Source organism: Toxotes jaculatrix, chromosome 4 (genome assembly GCF_017976425.1).
Source record: "Toxotes jaculatrix isolate fToxJac2 chromosome 4, fToxJac2.pri, whole genome shotgun sequence".
Classification (NCBI taxonomy): Eukaryota; Metazoa; Chordata; class Actinopteri; family Toxotidae; genus Toxotes; species Toxotes jaculatrix.
This window is the reverse complement of record NC_054397.1, coordinates 21247378-21268385: the sequence shown is the minus strand read 5'-3', so window position 1 is coordinate 21268385 and position 21008 is coordinate 21247378. Positions and strand designations below refer to the sequence as shown.

Here is a 21008-nt window from a genome sequence, read left to right as displayed (position 1 = left end):
CATTATTTTTGACCAATAGTGACACACTTTTTGATTGCTGAGAGTAGGCAGGATTTCCTTGCAAATTTAGCATTGCGGCCTCTGTTGAAGGGCACCTGTCTCGTTCTTGTTGCACAGGGGTCGTGTATTAAAAGGTAAGACATAAGACATTTAGAAACAAATTAGGCCATTCGTGTTTGGTATAACAATGCGTGGTAGTACCTGTGTTGTCTCTAAAAGGCCTCTGTGACGATGCACTATTTAACTAACGGTATGAAAATTAAGTTAGCTAGAAAGCTAACCTAGCATGCTACGATAACTTAACCGTAAAATGTGCTAGCTAACGAGCTGCACAGTAATACTGCCCGATGAAAATGAATGAAATACCAGCCGTGAGTTCAGTTGTCAGCCACTAGGTTAATGAATTATGTGTTTATAGGTAAATACTATATTGGGGTATTACGTGAAAGTTTGTTGTTGGCATCCTGACATCAGAGTTGATGTCAGGATGCTAAGACTAGCACCATTAAAACTGCACTCTCTTGTATACTAACGCGTTTAACTAAAGAAGCTAGTTTACGATTGCAAGAAAGTTGTTTTTGCCAAAATAAAATACTCAAGTTATGTAGAGTTTCTTGAATGAATTTACTAACGTGCCTTAGTTTTTCTACATCTGTAACTGTCGAAATAGTCGAGATCACTGCGCACTAATTTTGTTCAACGTTAATTGTAGTAGTAGTGGAGATTGTTATAGGTCTGCAACTAACAACTGTTACAGTACATAAGATATTCAGATTATTATTATTTTTTATTTAAATGGTCTGAACAATCAAATATCACCTTGGCTGCAGATGAATCTTCTGCCAATGGCAGCACACTGTTGCCAAGGTCAAGATTAAACTTTCCAATTTACCATAAGAATCACTCATTCACATGTAATTCTCCATGTGGTAGGACCATTAACCATCCATCATGGGAGGACATGACGCCGGAACCCAGCACCAGTTTACTGGGATTGCCAAGTACTTCAATTCATACACAATCACAGGAAGGAGGAATGTGAGTTGTGTGCATCTCTCCTGATTTCACACTTGATATTTCAGCTGTCATTCATCCTAAAGTTATCATACCACTATTAATATCTCATCATTTTCCTTGTTCTTCCTATTATCTTTAGTGTGTTTTGGCCACATATGCCAGCCTAGTAGCCATTGCCCTTTTCTTCAAATTGAAGCCCAAGAAACAGGCCGCCGTCACAGAAAAGTGATAATGTAAGTACATCACAATCTTTCTATCTTATTATCTTCCAAGCCTATTCTATTTGAGCAAAGCATTGATCTATTCAGTTCACTTAAAGGCATTGTTGTCTCCTTACAGGTGTCCATCCAGACCACCATTCTAGCAGCTGGGCGAGGAGAGAGCAGCTGGACATGCTTGTAATAAAATATTACTTTTTGGTTTCTCTGTGTTAACAATAAAGAACATTTATGCCCAACATAGAAAACATGTTTTGTTTTATTTACAGTGTACACCAGTATAAAATACTATTATACAGAAATGTCAGCCATGTGTTGAGCAAAGCTGTACTCATGGCAGTGATTTTTAGAAACGGTCCTCAATCAACAATGGCACTTTTCTCAGGCAATGGAATATCTGTAATAGATGAGCTTGGATTTGGAGCCTGAATCTTTCAGACTGAGGGCCAGGGCAGGAGTGGGCTAAGCTAATTTTTATCCCCATTCACAGCCAGATGTCCACCAGTTGTGACTGATAATAGAGTTCTGTTTTATTCCCACCGCCCCACAAACCATCTCAGTTATCTGTGGAGCTCTAGGATCAAACGTTTGCATCATTTCAAGCTTCCACTGATTATTGTTATGTCTTAGGGATTGTAGGCCCCAGCAGCCAGCAGCAGGTTCCTCCGGGTGAAGTGAAGGTGTATGACAGGTGTGGATTTAGTCATATAGGAGCCCAGCAGAAGCTCCTGGGAGTTATCTTGTAGATGAATGTGTCCTGTGGCTGCTGTGAAGTCGTCAGTCTCTAAATCATCAAATGCTTTCATTGCGTCCCACAGACGAACCGTGTTGTCCATGGAGCCTAGAGAAAGCAGGACACTTAGAATGTTGCTTTGCTAGATGGAAATATGGTCACTGCAGCTAAAATTGCAGAAACTCAAAAAGAAAAGTAACTACAGAGCTCTGTGGCTTAATCACACTGTCAATTTGATTCAATACTGTTGGCAAAAGCATGAAGAGAGGTTGTGGAATACCCACCAGAGGCAAGAATCTCGCCATCCCTGCTGAACCTGAGGGAATAGATGGTATCTGTGTGGCCTTTGAGCTCTGCAACCATCAGTCCGTGACCGATGTCCCACAGAAGAACTCTGCCGTCGGTGGCTCCAGAGGCCAAAAACTTCCCATTGGGAGAGAAAGCCAGTGCATGGATTGGACCCTGGGAGATAAAGTTAAAAGACTGGCTCAGTGTTTGTCTCTTCAGTGGTCAATTCTTCCAGCTGTGCTGCAGAATGCATCTGCAAATCTTGAACATTTTTTTAGTCACTGTGTAAATGGCTATTTTAATCTTATACCACTGGTTCATCATGATAACCCTAGTGACTGGAAGGCCACAGAACAAAGAACTGCTCTGGTGTCCTGTCTGACCTTATGACCCGTGAAAATTCGGACACAGTTTCCATTCAGGACGTCCCAGAGGCGGATGGTGCGGTCAGAGGACCCTGTGGCCACATAATTGGAGTTGGGGTGGAACCGCGTGCAAGTGACGTCAGCTAGATGACCAGAAAACATCCGTAGAGGCTGGTAGTGATCTGTCGCCCACAGCCTGTTGGAGATATCACAACACAGCCCAGTGAGAAACACCCGTAAACAGTGCTGCAGTGCATCAAGTGTATATTTTTCTCTGTGTTACAGAAAAATATGTAATGACTGAGTATGGAAGTATCATTTCACACTCTAATCAAATATGTTCTGTAGTTTCTCACCGGGCAACTCTGTCATGTCCCCCAGAGACAAAGTAGTACCCATGGGGAGAAAACTGGGTGTCCCACACTGGGTAATTGTGGCCTTTGTAGCCCACTAGACAAGTAAATGTTAAGAGACTCCACAGCCTGACTGTACCATCTTCAGAACTCGACAACAGGTAGTTTCTGGAAGGAAAGATAGGGAGTAATTACCTTATGCTTAAATTCAATAATGAAATGATATATCTAGTTTCTGAAGAAGGCGTGTTTGAACATCAGAGCTGTTTTACCTGTCAGGGCTGAAGCTGATACCGTACACAGGGCCACTGTGTCCGTAGAGGATCTTTGACTCACTGGCCGTCTTCTCGTCCATGATCCGCTCCAGCACATCATCTGACTCTTTGTCAATCAGATTCAAGTCTTTAAAAGAAAATGATAAAGACAAGATGAAAATAACGGAAAGTTTAAAATCAACTGTTTTCTAACAATAGAGGAAGTAAAGAAACCTCCATACAGTGTCATGGACTGTACCTGCCGCAGACTTGACCTTGCGGAGCTTTTTCGGTGTGACGCTCCAAACCCGTACAGTGGAGTCAGCGAAGCCTCCAGCAATCAGACTGGAGTCATCTGTGACGTCCACTGCAGTCAAACCCTGCAGGGCAAAACGGTGATAATAATTAGAAATGACTTCTACTGTATTTTGAATTTATAATTAACTATCCAGTCTTTGTCAGTTCCTTAAATCTGTAAACACCCAGTGAATTATCATAATCAGGAAGTTTTACCTGGTACGCATTTAGAAAAGAGTAGAAGCAGATAGAAGGGAGGCTATCTGGCCCCAGGCGGATCTTCTTGGTGGCCTCCTTCATGTACATGATCTTGTCCAGCTTGTCTGAGTCCTTTAGTTCTGGCAAAGGTATCCTAAGCAATGGCAAACATAAAATTTGTCATCAGTCACAGAGCAGTAAGTTCAGAAAGCTCGTAAGAATTTTCAAAACGAGCTCACAAATAAATATCAAAAATGTCTCTACAGTCGCTTTTAAACACTGTCACACCCTAAATGGTGGAGATGATGCCAGAAGGCCTCTGACAATGGTAAATATTTTCTTATTAACTGTCTTGTATGGGGTGTAGATGAGTAATTTCCTTCAAACTGAAAGTTTTAATGGATGAACAGTATGTGCGAACTTAGTCACTGGAGCAGTAGTGCATGGTTGCATGAAATAAAAGCCCCCCACATCAAAACTGAGAGTTAAATGGACATGATTTTATCATAGTTGCTATGATAAAATTCACTGAGAGTTGAACTGTATACCGGTGGCGCTGCCAGCTTTACCAGTGGTGCAGATGCAGCATATGGAGCGGTGTAAAAAAAAAAAAAATCTACCTATTCTGTGAAGGCGCATTAGGATCCTGCTTCTTGCTCTTAGAGCCCATGCTGTCCTTTTTGGGCTTCTTCTTCTTGGGTTTACCCTCCTCATTCTCAGCCTCCTCGTCTTCATCATCAAGAGGCAGCTCAATTTCTGGTTCCTTCAGCAATCCATAGTAAACCTGCAGCAGTTTGAATGATAATGAAACAAACACGTCATGAATCCAGACAAAGAAAACACAAGTATTATTATATGCAAATATTATTATATGGTGTATAAAGCCAACCTTAGCCTTATTGGCCTCTCGCTTAGCCTCTCCAGCCAAGCTGCCAGACATGGCGTCGATCTGGCTCTTGCTGCGTGGAATGCCATCGAAGATGTCAATGTAGAGGTGCTCCTGGATAATATTCCAGATCTGGTTGTTCTGACGCTCCTGCAGGTGTCTCTTTAGCAGCTGGTAAGAATCACGGGAGATGCGCAAGACAAACTTGCTGGTGCGGAAATCGAGGAGGGTCTCGTTGCCCCTCATGTGCTCCTTCTTCGTCAAGCTGGACAAAACACGCAAGTCGTCTTCATAATAGCACTCCTGGTCCCCACTAAACCTGAGACAGAGAAGAGAAGAAATACGGTAGGTTTTCAGAGGTGTGCCTGATAAAATATTTCCAAGACAGAAGTCAAGTAAACTGCGCTTTCATTTTGAAAAAAAGGAAACTCACTTTTCAAAGAAAGCCTTGGCCTCATTTTCGTGATTGTTGTACACCAACTCCAGATACATGTGGACAAACAGCGGGTAGAAGACCTGGGACAGTTCTGCTCGGTGACAGTCCAAAACCGTTTCTATGAACTTCTTCAGGCCGCTGTAGTAAACTTCATACAGAGCCGGGTCTCCCTGCTGGCTGTAAGCTGACAGCACCACATTGACATCTGGCTGATCCTCCCCAGCTGCTGCTGAAAAAGAAGTCCAAGTGAGATGTACAGTTGTACCAGCATCTTACTGGCCTTGGCCATGTGGACTAATTACGCAATTAATGTCAATTAATTAGGCATATTTGTTTATAACAGGCATTTCTGAGCATCACATGTTTTCAAACTGTTTTATCTGTATTAAGTGATATGAATTGGAAAATACTGGTTAATGAAATTTAAAAAAAACTTTATTAGTACATCTCAAAACTCCAAAGAAAAGTAGTAAATAAACACTTAATGAATACACTTAATGAATAGAAAAACTACAATACCTCATACAATGTAATGAAACCCAATCAGCCCCAGTAACAAGCACTAACTTTGTGAAGCACTATTTTAAACTTTAATTCCCTTCCTGAGAGGTTGGACATGCTTTAATATGGTCATTTGGACTCCGATTTGTTTTTTTTAATGTCCAGTGAATGTATAACTTTACTATAGCATCTCTGTTGTCATATCTGTGTGTTATTAGTGCAGGAATATACTTATTAAAGTCGTAGTTGATGTTATATAAACAGCAAACGCTTGTGTTAACCGTGCAACAGTGTTTCAGTAGCCAGGGACTGTATCGGACCTTTTGTTGGCGCCTGGGCTCCGGCGGAGGCTGAGACGGTCACACGGCTTAGGAGAGAGCTCGCATCCACGCCCTCTAGTTCCACACCGCTCGCAGCGCCTCCCGAGCCTGCACCGGAGGAATCAGCTCCCTTCTGCTCCAGCGAATCCTCCGGTAATCCCGCTTCACGACGCAAAATTTCGACGGACTCGTTCAGTTTGTTCTTTCTGAGGAACTGCAGCACCGCCAGCAGCGTCTGCTGGTCCTCCGGAGCTCCCGCCGCGGGTTTGTTGCTTCCAGCCGAAGCACTGGACCCAGGCGAAGCAGAGAGGAGTCTTCCATCGTTTGTGTTATTATTATTATTATTTCCCCAGCCATCGTTAGATGGTTCTGCTTTCATGTCTTTTTCTTCATCCGCGTCGACCAGACCACCCTGTACGGCCGCCATTTTCCGAATGAAATACGCATGTGCGAGGGTAAAAAAAAAAAAAAGGAAAACATGAACTGTGCAAGATCCGGTCATCTGATTGGTGCTTATTGATGCAACGTCATCCAGAGGAGACGCGAAGTCCCGCCTCCGATTGATTTGATGATTATTTTTTCTATTGATCTATAAAGAATTTTGTCTATAAAGTAATAACGAAAATAATCAAACAATGCGAAATGATATCGCGCCAGAACGTAACGACAGTCCCGGAACCCAAAGATATTACGTTTATTAAAGTTTATGAGCAGGAAAAGAGTGACAGCACTTTTGCTTGGAAAATGAATGAAACAATCAAATGATTATGAATATTGTTACCATTTAATTTCATGCAGATCGACAAATCAGTAAATTAATTAATCGTCTCATCTTTAACTTTGTTTTATAAGAAGTGAAGTACTCATAAAAATCTTTGTGACTGCACGTTTTCATTTATAATAACGTGTACCATTTTGTACCAGGTGGTGGCACTTTGCTCCCACACAACTTCTCCTCAGTCTTAAGTGTCCACACCTGACCTCCTTGGACAATGTGTTGCCAGTATTATGAATTTAAAAAAGAACTATTTGATCATCAAAACAGCTTTCTGTTCAGCTAACTGAATAATCTTATGGAGCCTTAAATAAAAAATAGTCTGTACTGCCCTTCATGCCTTTGACAGAGATTTTTTGGGGGCTTCTTAAGTCTATATTGGCAGTGACAGTCGAAACATGGAGTTAAAGAGGGGGAACCATGCGACTAAGGGTCTTGGCTGGTTCTGAACCAGGGACTTTGAGGTTACTGTATTTGGTATGCCTTTAAACCATCCATTCACCATGACATCCCAGAGACAAAAACCTTTCCTGTAATAGAGGTTTTTTATGACACATCTGCCTCCTCATCCTTTGTGTTACTGAGGTTCTTTGCATTTGCAAGTTTTTTTTTAAATGCAACTTGTAGCAGAGTGGATAAACACAAGACTGACAGAAACTACATATAAGAATCAGCAGTATCCACTTTTCATTGTGCTGAGCCTGGATTTCTGCCTTTACAGAAGAAAACACCACCCTCCCTGTGTGAACACTCTGAACTCCCTGTCAGAGACGCTTATATTCCGCTGAGTGTGCATCTTTTGGATTAGGACAGCATCTGTTTTCATTTCTAGGTGACTGTCAATAGAAAAACTGATCTTAATAGTATTTCATTTTCCAACATTGCAGAACCCATGTTTACTCTAGCAGTATTTCTCATGAATTTCAAATATCCCCTGCACAGTGCACTGTTCAAGCTCTGTCTCTTACTTCACTTTTACACTTTAGCGATTGTAATTGTGCAGTAGTGCAGAAATATTAGGTGATGGATTTAGATGTAATTACAGACAATTCACACCCCTAAATCTGTGCATTCATAAAAATGTCCGGGATTAAAGAACCTCATATTCAATGAATTTATATATTTCCAACCTATTATTAACTTATTCCTCATCAGGTTTACATGCACTTGTAGCAGTTCATCCTCTCTCCTGAGCTGGTTCATCCTCTCTGGACTTCTTAGGAGTGATAACTCAGCAGCAGGTTTAACGTGCAAGCTTAGGTCCATAGTACAGGATGGGACAAAAGAAAGGTTCCCAGCAGAAGCAGCAGGGCGTTGTATAACATTGCGGCTGCGATGCTCCATGTGGAGTAGAGATGGGGGTGGGGTTGGCCGGTGGGTGTAGGAGACAGACACGTTAACATTGGCAGCTCAGGGTGTGGCATCTGTGCAGGTTCGTTGTAAAGCTGTTAATTAGGGATCGAGGACACGTGTCTTTCTTGTGTGATTTCCACTGAATGACAGTGCCAGCGTCTGTGGTACAGAGAATACTAGAGATCAGCAGTATACATGATCGGCATAGCTCTTGTTATATTCACCTTGTCTCGGACCTAGTATAAATATGTGGAAACACATGTGTCAGGGTAAAGGTTATTGATTTAAGAGTGCTTCTGTGTTGACAGTGATTTGAAATAACCCTGAGTGATCACATGCAGCAGTCAGCTGGTCCTGGAGGATTGATTTCTGTAAGTGAGAAGAGACAAGAGTTAAATAAATCAATCAATTTGCGACATTACCAGCGTGTTATACATTACGTAATAGTTTATCTTCACTCATTTGATTGGGAATTATTGTACTTTTTAGTCCAGCTGCCAGTTATATTGGCAGGTATGCTCACAAAATATGATGCATTTATTGCCACCTGGATCATGTCATGTTGTAATACTGCTCACACAATAAAGCAACATAATTTTACACTCTGATATTGCTGCATTGTCATATTGCTTCTTTCAATTTAAAATGAAGAAAAATGTTAGTGGGGGAGCTCCCTTCTCCACTAACATTAGATGGTGACTTGATGTAATTGCAGCCAGTTCAAGATAAATATCTGATATTTCTGTTAAAAACATGTTTAAATTTTCACCTTCATTTTTCTCCCTTTTCCTGCCCCGCCCTTATTCACACTGATAATGTATACCCACAGTACCTGGCAGCCACCTTGTGTTACTCGTTTCTCGTACTCATTTCTCAACTTTTTCTAGATGCTTTTGTAGTCCAGACTGACCACCTACATCACCAGAAACCCAGCTCTCTAACCTTCTGTCCTTCACTACTCTCAGTTTGATGTGTGTGTGGTCTTCACAATAATAAAGAAATGGGTGAGTGAGGTGGTGAGAGACGCATGTTCATTCGTATCCTCCTTTCACACTTGAGTGATGACTTTGCTCAGTTTCTCTCTGTCTGTCTGCCCCTCTCTCTCTCTCTCTCTCTCTCTCTCTCTGTCAGGAGACAACAGGGTGTGGCTTCACAGCACCATCATGCATTTTTTAGCATTGCACAATGTTCATGCTTATGTATTCTTTGCTCCCATTTTCTGTACTTGTAATATGAGTTTACATTCACGTGGTACCAGCCAGTAGAGTGCTGATACCACTGACATGCATCACTGGTTTAAATTTAATGGCTGTTGTAGTGTGTTTATATGGTTAATGCATATCAGGAAAAAATATGTGCTGTTATGGATGCCCCCTCAAGCTGTTGAGATTGCAGGAGAGATTTATAGCATATGTTTCAAATGGCATATTTGGCACCAGCCAAGGTCTGTTCACCGGCACTGTGACATTGATCCATTGACACTGGATTGATATTAATTTGAAATTATTTTCACCTTTGACAGACGAATTAAAATCCAGATAAAAAAGATTTAAGGGAAACACTGTAATTAAAGGCAGATTCTCTGGGTGTGAAAGTGTGTACGTGCATGTTTGTGTGTCAGGCAACAGAGGGTGATGTAGTCTTGGGAGCTCAGACTGGGGCGTGGCAGCTTTATAGTCGCTTTCAGTGTTTCTTTTTATGTTTGCATGTGTAGGGTGGCTCTTTCCCCACCTGCAAGAAACGTTGCAGGTGATGTCTTCTTTTGAGGAGCCTAATGTTATGAAAATAATCTTTTAGGACATTATTATTTATGCACATTGCTGTAAATTGTCCAAAAGATGACTTTTTAGCTATGCCTTGGATGTTCTTATTTTCCAAGCTCTTTTTATTTAACACTCAAATGAATTGCTTCCATAGCTTGCTCTTTGTTACGATGGTGTTATTGTCTCCCATGCAGGAGCGCTCTGCAGTCAGCCAGAGGGTGACTGTGTGAATTAAAAGATATGTCATGCTTACCTTCACATTTAAAGAAGAGATGATTTTTTTTGCCTTCCGAAAAGCACTCCTGTTGGTCTTTGAGCAGTAACTGTTTCAGGAAACACAGCAAAATCCCCCAATGAGTTGCACATGTAAATAATTTATGAGGTCTGACTCTCAGAGAAAGGTAGAAAATGCCCTAAGAGGAGGAAAGAGAGAGGGAGAGAGTGAGGAAAAGATGAAGGGAGAGAAAAAAAGGAGGGTGGCGAGGGAAGGCAGCATGGAGGTGGGATGGGGAGCGGGTCAGGGAATAGAAGGGGTGGGGCAGCACATGAGGAGCAGTAAAAAGACAGACAGGGTGGTACCTTAAAACTCTGAGGATGTATGGATGATAGAGAGGCAAAAGGAAAAGCTTAGATGAGGTTGTGAATGTGAGAGGTGACATATAACGATGAAAAGCAGGTGCAAAGGAAGGGTGTGAAACATGTGAATGATAAAGTGAAACAGCAAATGAACTGAGCTGATTCCTCAATGATGTAAGAAGTGCGAGAGAAAGGAGGGATGAGGATTTCTCCTCTGGTAGCCATTAGCAACAGACTCACATCTTCATCCGGTTTAATCACACTGAGGTGAGGCAATAAAAAAGAGCTGCAGTGTTTCTGATAGACGGAATGAAAGGTTATTAACTACCTCTTTGCATCTGACTCCTAAATGTTCACACACAAACACACACTTTTCACCTTACAGATTTAGCTTTAATTTGAACCAATTTGTCCGGCAACTGGACTGCTCCAAGATCCTGTTATTTCTGTGTAGCTTCTGTTCTGTCAGTCCCTGTCTTGCAAAGGCTGCTCTTATTTTCTTTGGCCTTTGTGAGGGACTGTGAGAGTATGTGAGTTTGTGTGTGCGTGCATGAATGCATCTTAGAGTCTTTCCACCATTCAGGCGGAATAATGGGTGTGAAGGCACTAGAGATCTCCATTTTGAGGGATGAAATGTGGGGAGTCTGCATTATTCAATACTGACCTAACTGGAGAGCAGGATCCCGCACGCAGTTGTCGGTTCTGCTGGCCTAATGGAAGGTTGTTGGCAGCCGCACAGACCCTCAGATGGGACGGGTAAAATCTCTGTTGAGAAAATGAAATACACTCTTTAGTTTGTCATAATCCCCTTAAGCAAAGCATTTAATCCCTATCTGCTCGAAAGCTGCGACTGCAGTACCAATCAATATCAGTTTGGTTTTGAGAAGTCACACAGAAAAACAATAAAGTAAAATCTGAATGAAACTACTGCTAGCAGCAGGTTAGCATAGTTTTTATGTTTTTTTTTTTTTTTTTTTAATAAATGAACAAGATATATTGTGTTAAGCTAACTGGCTTGGCTTAGCGGTGGCTTCATATTTAACACACAGACATAATAGTGGTTTCAATTCTCCTGTCTAACTCTCAGCAAGAAAGAAAATGAGTCCAACTGCTGAAATATTGAGCTATGCATGGGGCTGTTTCCCGTTTTTATTAAAGCTGGAGTGTAGGAATCTGCTCATAAATGAACATTTGTAACATTCAAGTCTTTGTCAAACAAGTTCACACAATGCTGATTAAGTCTATCAGTGCCAGGTAAATCCCTCTGTATTTTGCACTATACCAGTCTTCATTCTGGTGTCTGTGGTGACATTCCCGCACTGATAGTCAACCAGCAAGTTTGCCAGAGCTGAAGAGTTAAGCAACCAAAGCAACAGTCAGAGACAGATTACAGCTTTTAAGTAAAGCAGGAAAAACAAACAAAAAGAGGTGTCCAAGAAATGTTTCTGATGCTACAGATAAAGAAACGCTGTGTTCAGAGAGGAATTACAGTCTAAAAAAAAGACAGCGATCAACGGTGAGGACAAACATGGATTACCACTTATGTAGCTTTTCCTCATTGGAGAGCACTGAAGTAAGAGAAAGGACGAAGGGCAGACATGGATGTCACGTCACTGCTCTTGGACAGGTTGAAATTTGTAAAATATTTGGGGAACACTGTGCAGCTATTAATTTTACTCTACCTAAATAATCGATTATTGTCTGGAAACTGTGGAAATTTCTCTGTATTTGACAGTGTTTGTGTAATTACTCTCACTGCTGGGGGGGGCAAAAGTTCCACAGTGCAGATTTAAACTTTTAGAAATACATGTCAGGATATTGAAACAAGACCAAATAAAGCAGTTTGAGACAGTGATATCTACAAAATGTGCCCTTAATTTTATAATTAATTTTAAACATCTTGATTTGTTCTGGAAACAAGAAAGCTATTTGGAGGTAAATCTAAAAGTGCACTTGGAACGTCAGTGTTAATCTCACGTAATTTCACTGGTCTCTAAACTGATAGTTTGGGTAGGCCCCTAATTGTTTTCTCCTCCAAACAAGGGTCTGCAGCTATGCTACCAGTTTAGTGAGGCTGCACAGTGTTGCTTTGAGCTAACTGCTACTGTCAGGACAGTAACGTGCCCCAAAAAAGCACAGTTTAAAGTCAGCGTTTCTTTAAAACTTGTGTTATTGTGTTCTTTCTTTCCCTGTCGGACCACACTGTGGAGTTGCTGATACATTCCCAGATCTCTCTGATTAATTTGGTAGATACAGTGTCAACGTAACCATACAAAAGACGGCCAGCACTACTCCATGAAACATCACATTTCAAGCTAATTCAGCTCAGTGTTGGGTTTTAACTTTCAGACTTTCTACTCAGCTCATTAAATGAAGCTTTGAAAGAAACAAAACTGGCATATTAACAGATGTCTTGGTATGCCTTGGTATAAAAATAGAGGGATGTGTAGTTTGTCACATTGCCACAGCAGGGAGATCTCCTCATTGTCTGCCAAAATCTGTTGCCAAATACGTGAGGACTGGTGTACATGATCTTAATGATCTTATTTTAAAACTGTCATTTCATATTAAAAAGTTCACTTTCAGTACTTCCTCTCTTCCCTCTCTGCTCACACTGTTTCTCTCTGTTGCCTCCCACGCATTTTCTGTCAGTAGAGATCAAACCAGGCACTTAAGCAGCCCTCCGCACTGCAGGTCCTTCGCAACACAATGTTGCGCACCACATTTTCTTTATCACTATAAATAATGCAGGCCCCATCTAAAACTAATAAGGCAGCATGGCACAGTGACTCAACATAACAAACTCAAACCAAGAAACATGCAGAGTCTGTTGAAGTGTTTTGATTCAGCTCATTATTTTGTAGACTCAGAACTGCGTGTCTCCATATCACATAGTGCATCATTATTAAAACTGTTCTTCTAATTCATTTTCGTTAGTTGTTGAACCACTTGGTGTCATTACACAGTGAAGCTTTATTTAAGAGACAATTCACTGCATAAATGTCCTTTGCTCCCTACAATCCAAACCTCTCCAGATAGGTTCCTTTCCAAATTAGCCCTCTCTGTGGTCCACTGAGCATGTCTAAAGATTATCACACACACACACACACACACACACTGACTGACAGCTGCTGTGAGGGCAAGATAAAGGGGTGGCCAATCTGCTAAAGGTCAGAGCCCCGAGACTTAAAGCCTGTCTCTAAGGAAAACTCTGAATCATTAATTACAATTTGTAGCCAGTGGCAACATAAACATTTTAGGTACAAATATTTTGCATAATTTTATGATTTATGTAGCATTTGTAATTGTCAATATAGACACCATTGTGAGTAGAATGTATGTCCATTACTGTTTTACAACAAAGCTGTGGTGGCAGTTCACTCAGTTGCTTTTTAGCGTGTGTGAGATACAAAAGTGAATAATCAGAAGAGTCCTGATGAAATAGAAATGGTTGTATTATTCGTTCTTTCCGCCCATTTTACATTTTTTCTACGGGAGACATACAGTGTCCCTTCATAAATTTGAATAATTTATTAAGAGATATCACACCTCTCCCATCTAGCGTGTGTCACATTGGCAGGAAATCTTCTTCTAGGACATCCAGGACAATAGACTGGCTGGCATAGATCTCTTTCTCGCACATGGTGAGCCTTGGTAAATTCCTGAGATTTGTCAGTGGGACCTGAACTAAATCCAAATCTGCTCTGTAAGCCACAGATAGCTGTACTGCAGATAGCTTTCATTTTAGGCTATCGATTTATTTGATAGCCTACAATTTGTCATTATTTTAGAGAGGACGAATTGATTTTCTTTCAGTTTCCCTGTCATCGTGGAAGAGGACAACGGTAATGTAACCATTGTCTGTCTAAATGTCCAAACAAACCTGTTCATGGTAAAGCAATGCTCTTTGTTCTCCTTCAGGTGTGTGTGCATGTGAATGTGTGTGTGTCCGAGACCCAAAATAGAGGATGGAGGTGGATGGGGGGGGGGGGGGGGGGGGCATCCAGTGATGTCACCAGGAGGGGAGGGTGGACAGGATGATAGGAATGTCCTTGGGGACGACCGACCTGTGCAAAGAGAACGACAGGCGGACACATCCACAGAAAGGCACGCACGAAAAGACAGATTCACAGATTTCACACACAAATATGCATATAAATAATATATATAAAATCATATATGTGAAGACTGAAACACTCATGAACCAATACAGTGCTCGATTCAACCTGGCCACAGTTTTAAACAACACATTTAATGACAGATTAAACCATTAAAAAAACAAAAAACAAAATGCCACCTTGACTCGACCTTGCCACTGAACCACCACAGTAATATTATGTTTCCTAATGTTTTCGTATTAAGCCAAAAAAAGATTAGAATCTTTTGGAAAGAGACTTTTTAGCAATATCTTAAAATTGCCCTCAGGGTATAAAGCAGAGGAACCTGTCTAATGGAATCTGAATTTACTGAGTCTAATGTCCATTTACACTGCACAGGGAGAGGGCTTAGATTTAGCCAGCAAATAATTCAGTGTAATTAACATGACATTTCCATCTCCCTCAGCTATAATGGGGCATCTTGGCCCTCAGAGAGCCTTTAATTATGCTGTTTGATGAAAAAAGACAAGCTCAGTGAACACCAGTTTAAGGGTCAATGCGGTAATAGTCTCATCTGTACATATGTGGAGGTTCAGATTGTCCTTCTCATAGCACTAACAGCACTGACATCTTACACTCATAGTGCTCTGTACTCATGAGAACATGGCTGAAACAGGACGTGAAAAGTGCTTAAATCTTAAATCTTTCATGGTGAGCTCAGAAAACCACAATACTGACAGACAGACTAACCTGTGGACAGGCCTACAAGGACTCACATGTATAGCCAAGTGATATATGACCTCTCACTCTGCTTAAAAGCTGCTGTACGAACCTCTAAACTGCTTTTTAATTAATAGCAGATCCTGCTCCATTGATCTGCTCTCTAATCATGGCGCCTTAGCTTGCTCCCGATCAGCTGCCCTTGTGATGTCCACAGATAACCACATCCACAAAAGCATCTGCACACACACACACACAATGCATACCTCCATACCACTCAGCTGGATGCTTCAGTGTAAATATTTTAACAGGTTACCATTCAGAAACATTGCCTGAATGAGTCTTGGGCCTCAAGTCCCACAGGCTCAGAATGAGTTGACGTGTTTAATCACGGCCTCGCCGAGCTAATGGAGTGGTTTTTGTGTTTTCCACCCGATCAATAACTGTTTATGTGTGTACAGTGACACAGTATATCAGCCTCTGGGCAGACTGCCAGCAGGTGGGGAATGGCTCCAGTCAGCACTTTGGGACATGGGAGAGAAGGGGAGGAGGAGAGGGAGGGAGGGGCAAGGGCAAACACACACACATACACACACACACACACACACACACACATATTGTGAGCCTGAAGATGCGATGTGTGGGGATTGTGTATACATGCAGTGTTGATGTAGCACAGCACAGAATGTGTAGTCTAGAGTACAGAGGAGCGGGCACTGGATGCATCAAGAATTTAAAAGCTGTTTCTGATGGGTCTTCAAACTTCAAACTTGAGACGGACGAGAGAAAAAGAACTGAGGCAGGAGGACACCCAAAAAACTGATCAACATTAACAAATTCTGGATTATGATTAAAGAGTGTTGTGTGAGTATTTGTGCAAAAAGTTAAATGAAATAAATCTTTGTGGGTTTTTCTTTGGTTCTTTGTTGGGCTTCATCTGCACGGCCCCGGCTGCAGATAAAGATGCTCATGGTACCTCAGTGACAGATGTTCAAAGCCTCCGTCACACAAACTGCAGATAATGTGTCAAGCTTGTGACACTGCACATGAGATAAGTGCTATAAATGGGATGTGTTCACAATGAAAAAAAAACCTTATCCACAGTTTGTTGTCATCCTGTCAAGTGTATATTTCTGTCCTTTACGACTTCTGTGACACCACATCTTTGCCAAAAACTAAACAAATCAATGAGCTAACATCTGTCCGAGGGTTTCTCTCACTCAGCTGCCATCACAAGGGCAATGTGTTTGATCCATGATGACATCTGATTAATGAAAGCAGGCATTAGTGTGATATGTTCCCATAACTGTCTGCACATTTATGTAGAGAACAACCGCTCCGTTGACTTCAGCCGGCCGTTTGTTCTCTGTGGGACGACAAGCTTAGAAAATCATAACGCCATTTAGTCATTCTTTGCTGCCTTAACATTTTGAATGATGTCTTGTAATTACCCTGCACTCACCCATGACTAGCAGGTTAGATTGAATCACTCACCTCCTGGGAAACACTTGCAGGCAGCCCATTGCTAAGCTTAACATCATTTCCTCAAGCTTCAGGATTGAAATAGATATTGCTACTCAAATGTGCACAGGGGAGTAAGGTGATGATGGCACTGTAGGCTACTTTAGCTCCACCCACCTGCCTACACGCCACGCATCACCTACAGAAATGATCACCTCCAGTGGGTGGAAACTGAAAGACAGTATGCAGCAGTAAAGGTAAAATAAAACCTGTGTAGCCCCACATAGGTGTTGGTAGGCAGATTTTGTCACCTTTGGACAGAGCCAGGCTACCTGTTTCCTCCGGTGTCCAGTCTTTATGCTTAGCTAAGCTAACAGTCTGTTGGCTCTAGCTTCATGTTTACCGTACAGACATGGGAGTGGTATCAATTATCTCATCCAACTCTCTCCAAGAAAGAAAAAAAAACATTCTATTCTTTTAATAAATGGACGTTGGTATGGATGCTCTGCAGCTCTTGTCCATTCTGATGTGTGTGCCTTGAAAAAGTTACATAAAAAGTCAAAGCAAGTTTTTTATTGTTTTTAAACAGATCAAAAAAAGGTTTAATAAATGATTTATTAACTGTTTCAACCCCCCCCCAAAAAAACGTTAGGAATGCCTCAACTGGGGTCTTATTGTGTCATTTGCATTTCCCGTGGGAAACCTGTATGCACTGTGATTCCCTTCTCTAAGGGTCCATTGATGACAGAAGGTGATTTGTTTTCTTGAAACCTTCCTCAGTCTGGACAGCACTGTGCGCATGTAGTCATAGTCATTTTTAGATTTCTTTAAAAGCTATTATCTATGTGTCATTTTCTTTACAAAGATGACGTGTTCAGACATGAACGACCTTCATGCTTTTCACAGTGAGTGTGCTTTGCATTCTGATGGCCTGCCAGGTGCACTGAGAGATGTTCTAATTCCCTCTAATTCCCACCAGACTCAGACCTGATACAGGGCTTCTTCATCAGTGGTCTCTTTTTATGTCTCTTTAGGTGCATGTGTCACTATTGTCCCTGGGACTGTGAACAGCACTTCCCCCCTTCAAGCAGCCCCTAGTCGTACCCTCCCAGCTGCCCAGTGCACGTCTGGATGTTTGAAGACTATATACTGTGTGGAGGATGGGAGGTTTGTCAATAAGTTGGCCTCTGGAGGCAGGTAATCTTTAATCCTCCAGCCTGACAGCCTGCAGTGCTTTGTGTGGGGGAGGGAGTGTCCCTCTGTGTCCCCCGGTGTCCTTTTCTGCTTTTTACATCCTCTGCTGCACAGTACTGAGCAACTACAAAGGCAGGGCAAGGATTAATGTATATCTCTTCCAGTAATCTCATTCTCAGTGTGAAAGTGGACGAGAGGAGTTCAGAGGTGATATTGCCTGTCATGTGGAATGTATCTGTGAAACTATGATATAAACTATGCTAAATAATAACTGCTAAAATAATCACATGATGGCGAGAAGCAAAAACCTCATTAATTCATCCAAATAAGTGTTTTAGTAGATGCTAAATCCAACATGTACAAACTAACAGTTCGATGAGAAAATTGCAATGTGATACCAAAGATTAACACACTCAAAATAAACACAATATAATGAGAGGCTTTCCAAGGTTAAGCACTAACCCTCGGGAAGATAAACATCAAGAAGAGAATCTCAGATAAAGTAGTGAAACAAGCTGGAAGATTTCTTCAAAGCTGCTCTAATAAATATTTTTGTATGAATGATTAAAAGCTACATGTAATGTGGAAGATGTCACTTGTTCTGACAGACTCACAGAGGATGATCTTGAATCATGGCCTTACAGGGTTTCAGTTGGTCTCTGTCGGCCATCTTGGAGTGATCCTGGGTTAATTTTTCCACCACTTTGGCCTTCACTAAAGGAAGAACCAGGAGAACTTCACCATTTATCCACACAGGGATAAACTACTGGCAACTTTTTATCGAGAAAGTGATGCTACTGATAATATAGCCATGAGTGTATTTTTAAAGGTGCATTGCCTACATCCATATCCCCAGTGTCTGAAGATTAATGATAGGAGGATGATAGGTCTGAGTAGTTTCAGTTTCACACCTGTTCAGCTGCAAAGGAAATTAATGCTCACTGATGTGACCTAATTTTGTGAAGCAAAAGCTGTTAATAATGAATGCATCACTTCATAAGACCTTTGGAAATCAGTGAATGCGTTTTTGTTGCAGATACTGTATGTATCCTCACCACATTTCTGCAAGTCTTTGCAGCCACACTGCAGCAGGTATTTCACAACAAGACAGTAATATTAGTATTTTAAATGTGACCCAGCTCAGACTGTAGAGAGGCCTGAGGAGTTAAGATCATAAACCTCAAGGCAGTATAACTTACTAATACTGAGTGATGTCACAAATAATACAAAAGTTCAAAAGGAAGAGCGGCAGACATGCATTAAAACAAATAATGAGTTTATTTAAATCAAGATAATTAAAACAGGAGGAGTTGAGGGCTAAAAGGCCTAAAGATAAGTGCAAATTATAGCTTACAATAGCTACAATATAACAAAAATAGCCTAAATAGCACCAACTAAATACTATAATATAAGCTTAAAACAAAGGTAGAGTCCTCACTGTGGGGAGATCCTTTCGCGTTCTGCTTCTACTTACATACACCATGTGCTCACCAGGTGCCCACTACAAGATAATTCAAACACTGCAAGGTTTTAAGCACTGCACCACACAAGAAAATTCAGACATGACCATGTGACCGCCACCATTTATATCACCACACAGCATGCAAAGTGTGTACCTAGCGATACTACTCCCCACAGGCTGGCCCTCTACCTAAAGATAAAAACAACTCCTCAGTCTTCCTGTCAGATGGAAACACATATTACTAAGGAGCACAGGGAAAGAGCTAAGTTTACTTTAGCCACAGCCCACCTCTTGAGCATCCACAGCCTACGAGTTCACAGGACTACAAAGATCTGCACACACACCAAAGCACAGCTTACAGGAGGCCTCAGACAAAGGAAGTGCTGCACCCTCACCTGGCTTTTTAAAGGCAGGCATATCTATCCCCACCCATTCCTGGGTGGAGTTACAAACCTAAACCAGGCCTCTTGGCCTAACTCAACCCTCACATAAATATTCTATCACTGAGGAACAAGAGAAAGGAAGCAGCCCTGAATGAATTCCTTACTAAAAAATCTTGTCTTTCATGTAATCTTTCAACAGATCAGACTGGATCTACCACTAGAGCTCTACCATAAGAAAGAGAGGGAATTCTTAACACTGATGGTTGAAACAGAATCATCTAAAACTGATCAGAGGACTCACCCTCACTCTGAGCTTTGAGCTCCTCATCATTAATTATTCCATTTGACAAACTCGCTACTCTTACTGTCCTCACAGCTGCTTAATTTCAGGGTTTTAATCCCTCATGACACCTTGAGAAAGAGTCTTTTCAACATCAGGCTAAGTATCCTTTTGTTCTCTCTCTCAAAATGCTGTGTCATTGCGTGCAGACTTGATGTTGAACAGAAAGCTCTGGACGGGCTCAGCTGCTCTATTATGGATTAGGCAGTGGCAGCACACACCTCTCATCCCCCTAAAGAGCTGAAGGAACATTTTAGAACACGGTGGTACACTGTGATCTTTAGATACATGCACTTCACAAAAAAAACGTGTTGTGTCAGATTGAATATGAACTTCTGCATCATATACCTCTGTCTCAAGAATGCCTTTGACAGGAGATGATAAAGATGCAAATTATTGATACAGCCCTGTTGACTTGTTGAAGAATATAAATGTCCAATAAACCAGCCTTGAACTGTCACTGCCAATATAAAGGATATTTCTGAAATTGGCTAGAGCTGGTTAGAGTTTTATGAGGATATCTCCTTGTTATAGACTTATAACCCAAAATGTCATCATCCAAATGGATGTTTCAATCTGAGTTTGATTCCAAATTGCTCAGTGTTAATACTGTCAGTGGTCGCACACTACGGCACAAGATTACTTCAAGGACACATCCCTGTAGGTTGAACTTGTTTTGCTGCTCTCCAGTGTCGTCCCTGGCCTGCTCCAAAGTAACGAGTCCCATCTGAATATGGCCCAAACAGCACTTCTTCTTTAAGTCAGTGACTGTACTCGAGCAAAGGTTTGGCAGAGATATAGTTAGTGTGTATCTGACCAGTCCCAGCAATATGAACCAGTGTCTGTTCATAAGCATGTGCAATATTTACTACTTCAACTGAAGATCACCACTTACTGGAGGGGAAAGAACAGATTTTTTTTTAAGAATGCTTAAATGCCAATTTTGCCATTAGAAAGAAGATGAGGTAGTAGTTTTTTGTTTGTTTGTTTGTTTATTTTTTGTTTTTTTTAATTTAGG

At 41.4% G+C, this 21008-nt stretch overlaps 2 protein-coding genes across 3 annotated transcripts; one reads left to right on the top strand and one right to left on the bottom strand.

Annotated features, from left to right (window-relative positions):
- The first annotated feature begins 48 nt into the window (after positions 1–48).
- atp5md (ATP synthase membrane subunit k) lies at positions 49–1478 on the top strand. The gene is made up of 4 exons (XM_041035242.1): positions 49–134; positions 934–1038; positions 1157–1250; positions 1357–1478. The coding sequence occupies exons 2-3, from the start codon at positions 952–954 to the stop codon at positions 1244–1246; spliced, it is 177 nt and encodes a 58-aa protein (XP_040891176.1). The 5' UTR covers positions 49–134; positions 934–951; the 3' UTR covers positions 1247–1250; positions 1357–1478.
- A 6-nt stretch (positions 1479–1484) lies between these two features.
- On the bottom strand, positions 1485–6293 carry taf5 (TAF5 RNA polymerase II, TATA box binding protein (TBP)-associated factor). Of its 2 annotated transcripts, none has more exons than XM_041035239.1 (11): positions 5867–6293; positions 5043–5274; positions 4613–4928; positions 4344–4507; positions 3742–3877; positions 3488–3608; positions 3247–3376; positions 2978–3142; positions 2640–2817; positions 2253–2430; positions 1485–2076 (listed from the first exon to the last, which is right to left on the bottom strand). In XM_041035239.1, exons 1-11 carry the CDS (start codon positions 6291–6293, stop codon positions 1862–1864), a joined length of 2262 nt encoding a protein of 753 aa, XP_040891173.1. In that variant the 3' UTR covers positions 1485–1861. The 2 variants fall into 2 exon arrangements, with proteins under 2 accessions (XP_040891173.1, XP_040891174.1); XM_041035240.1 differs by having other exon boundaries at positions 5043–5271.
- Positions 6294–21008: the final 14715 nt, after the last annotated feature.

Coding starts and splice junctions, on each gene's coding strand:
- atp5md (XM_041035242.1), top strand. CDS start 952: ATGGGAGGACATGACGCCGGAACCCAGCACCAGTTTACTGGGATTGCC. Junction 1,039..1,156: donor CAATCACAGGAAGGAGGAAT/GTGAGTTGTGTG, acceptor TATTATCTTTAG/TGTGTTTTGGCCACATATGC.
- taf5 (XM_041035239.1), bottom strand. CDS start 6,293: ATGGCGGCCGTACAGGGTGGTCTGGTCGACGCGGATGAAGAAAAAGAC. Junction 4,508..4,612: donor GAGAGGCCAATAAGGCTAAG/GTTGGCTTTATA, acceptor AAACTGCTGCAG/GTTTACTATGGATTGCTGAA. Junction 3,609..3,741: donor CTTTTCTAAATGCGTACCAG/GTAAAACTTCCT, acceptor TTTGCCCTGCAG/GGTTTGACTGCAGTGGACGT.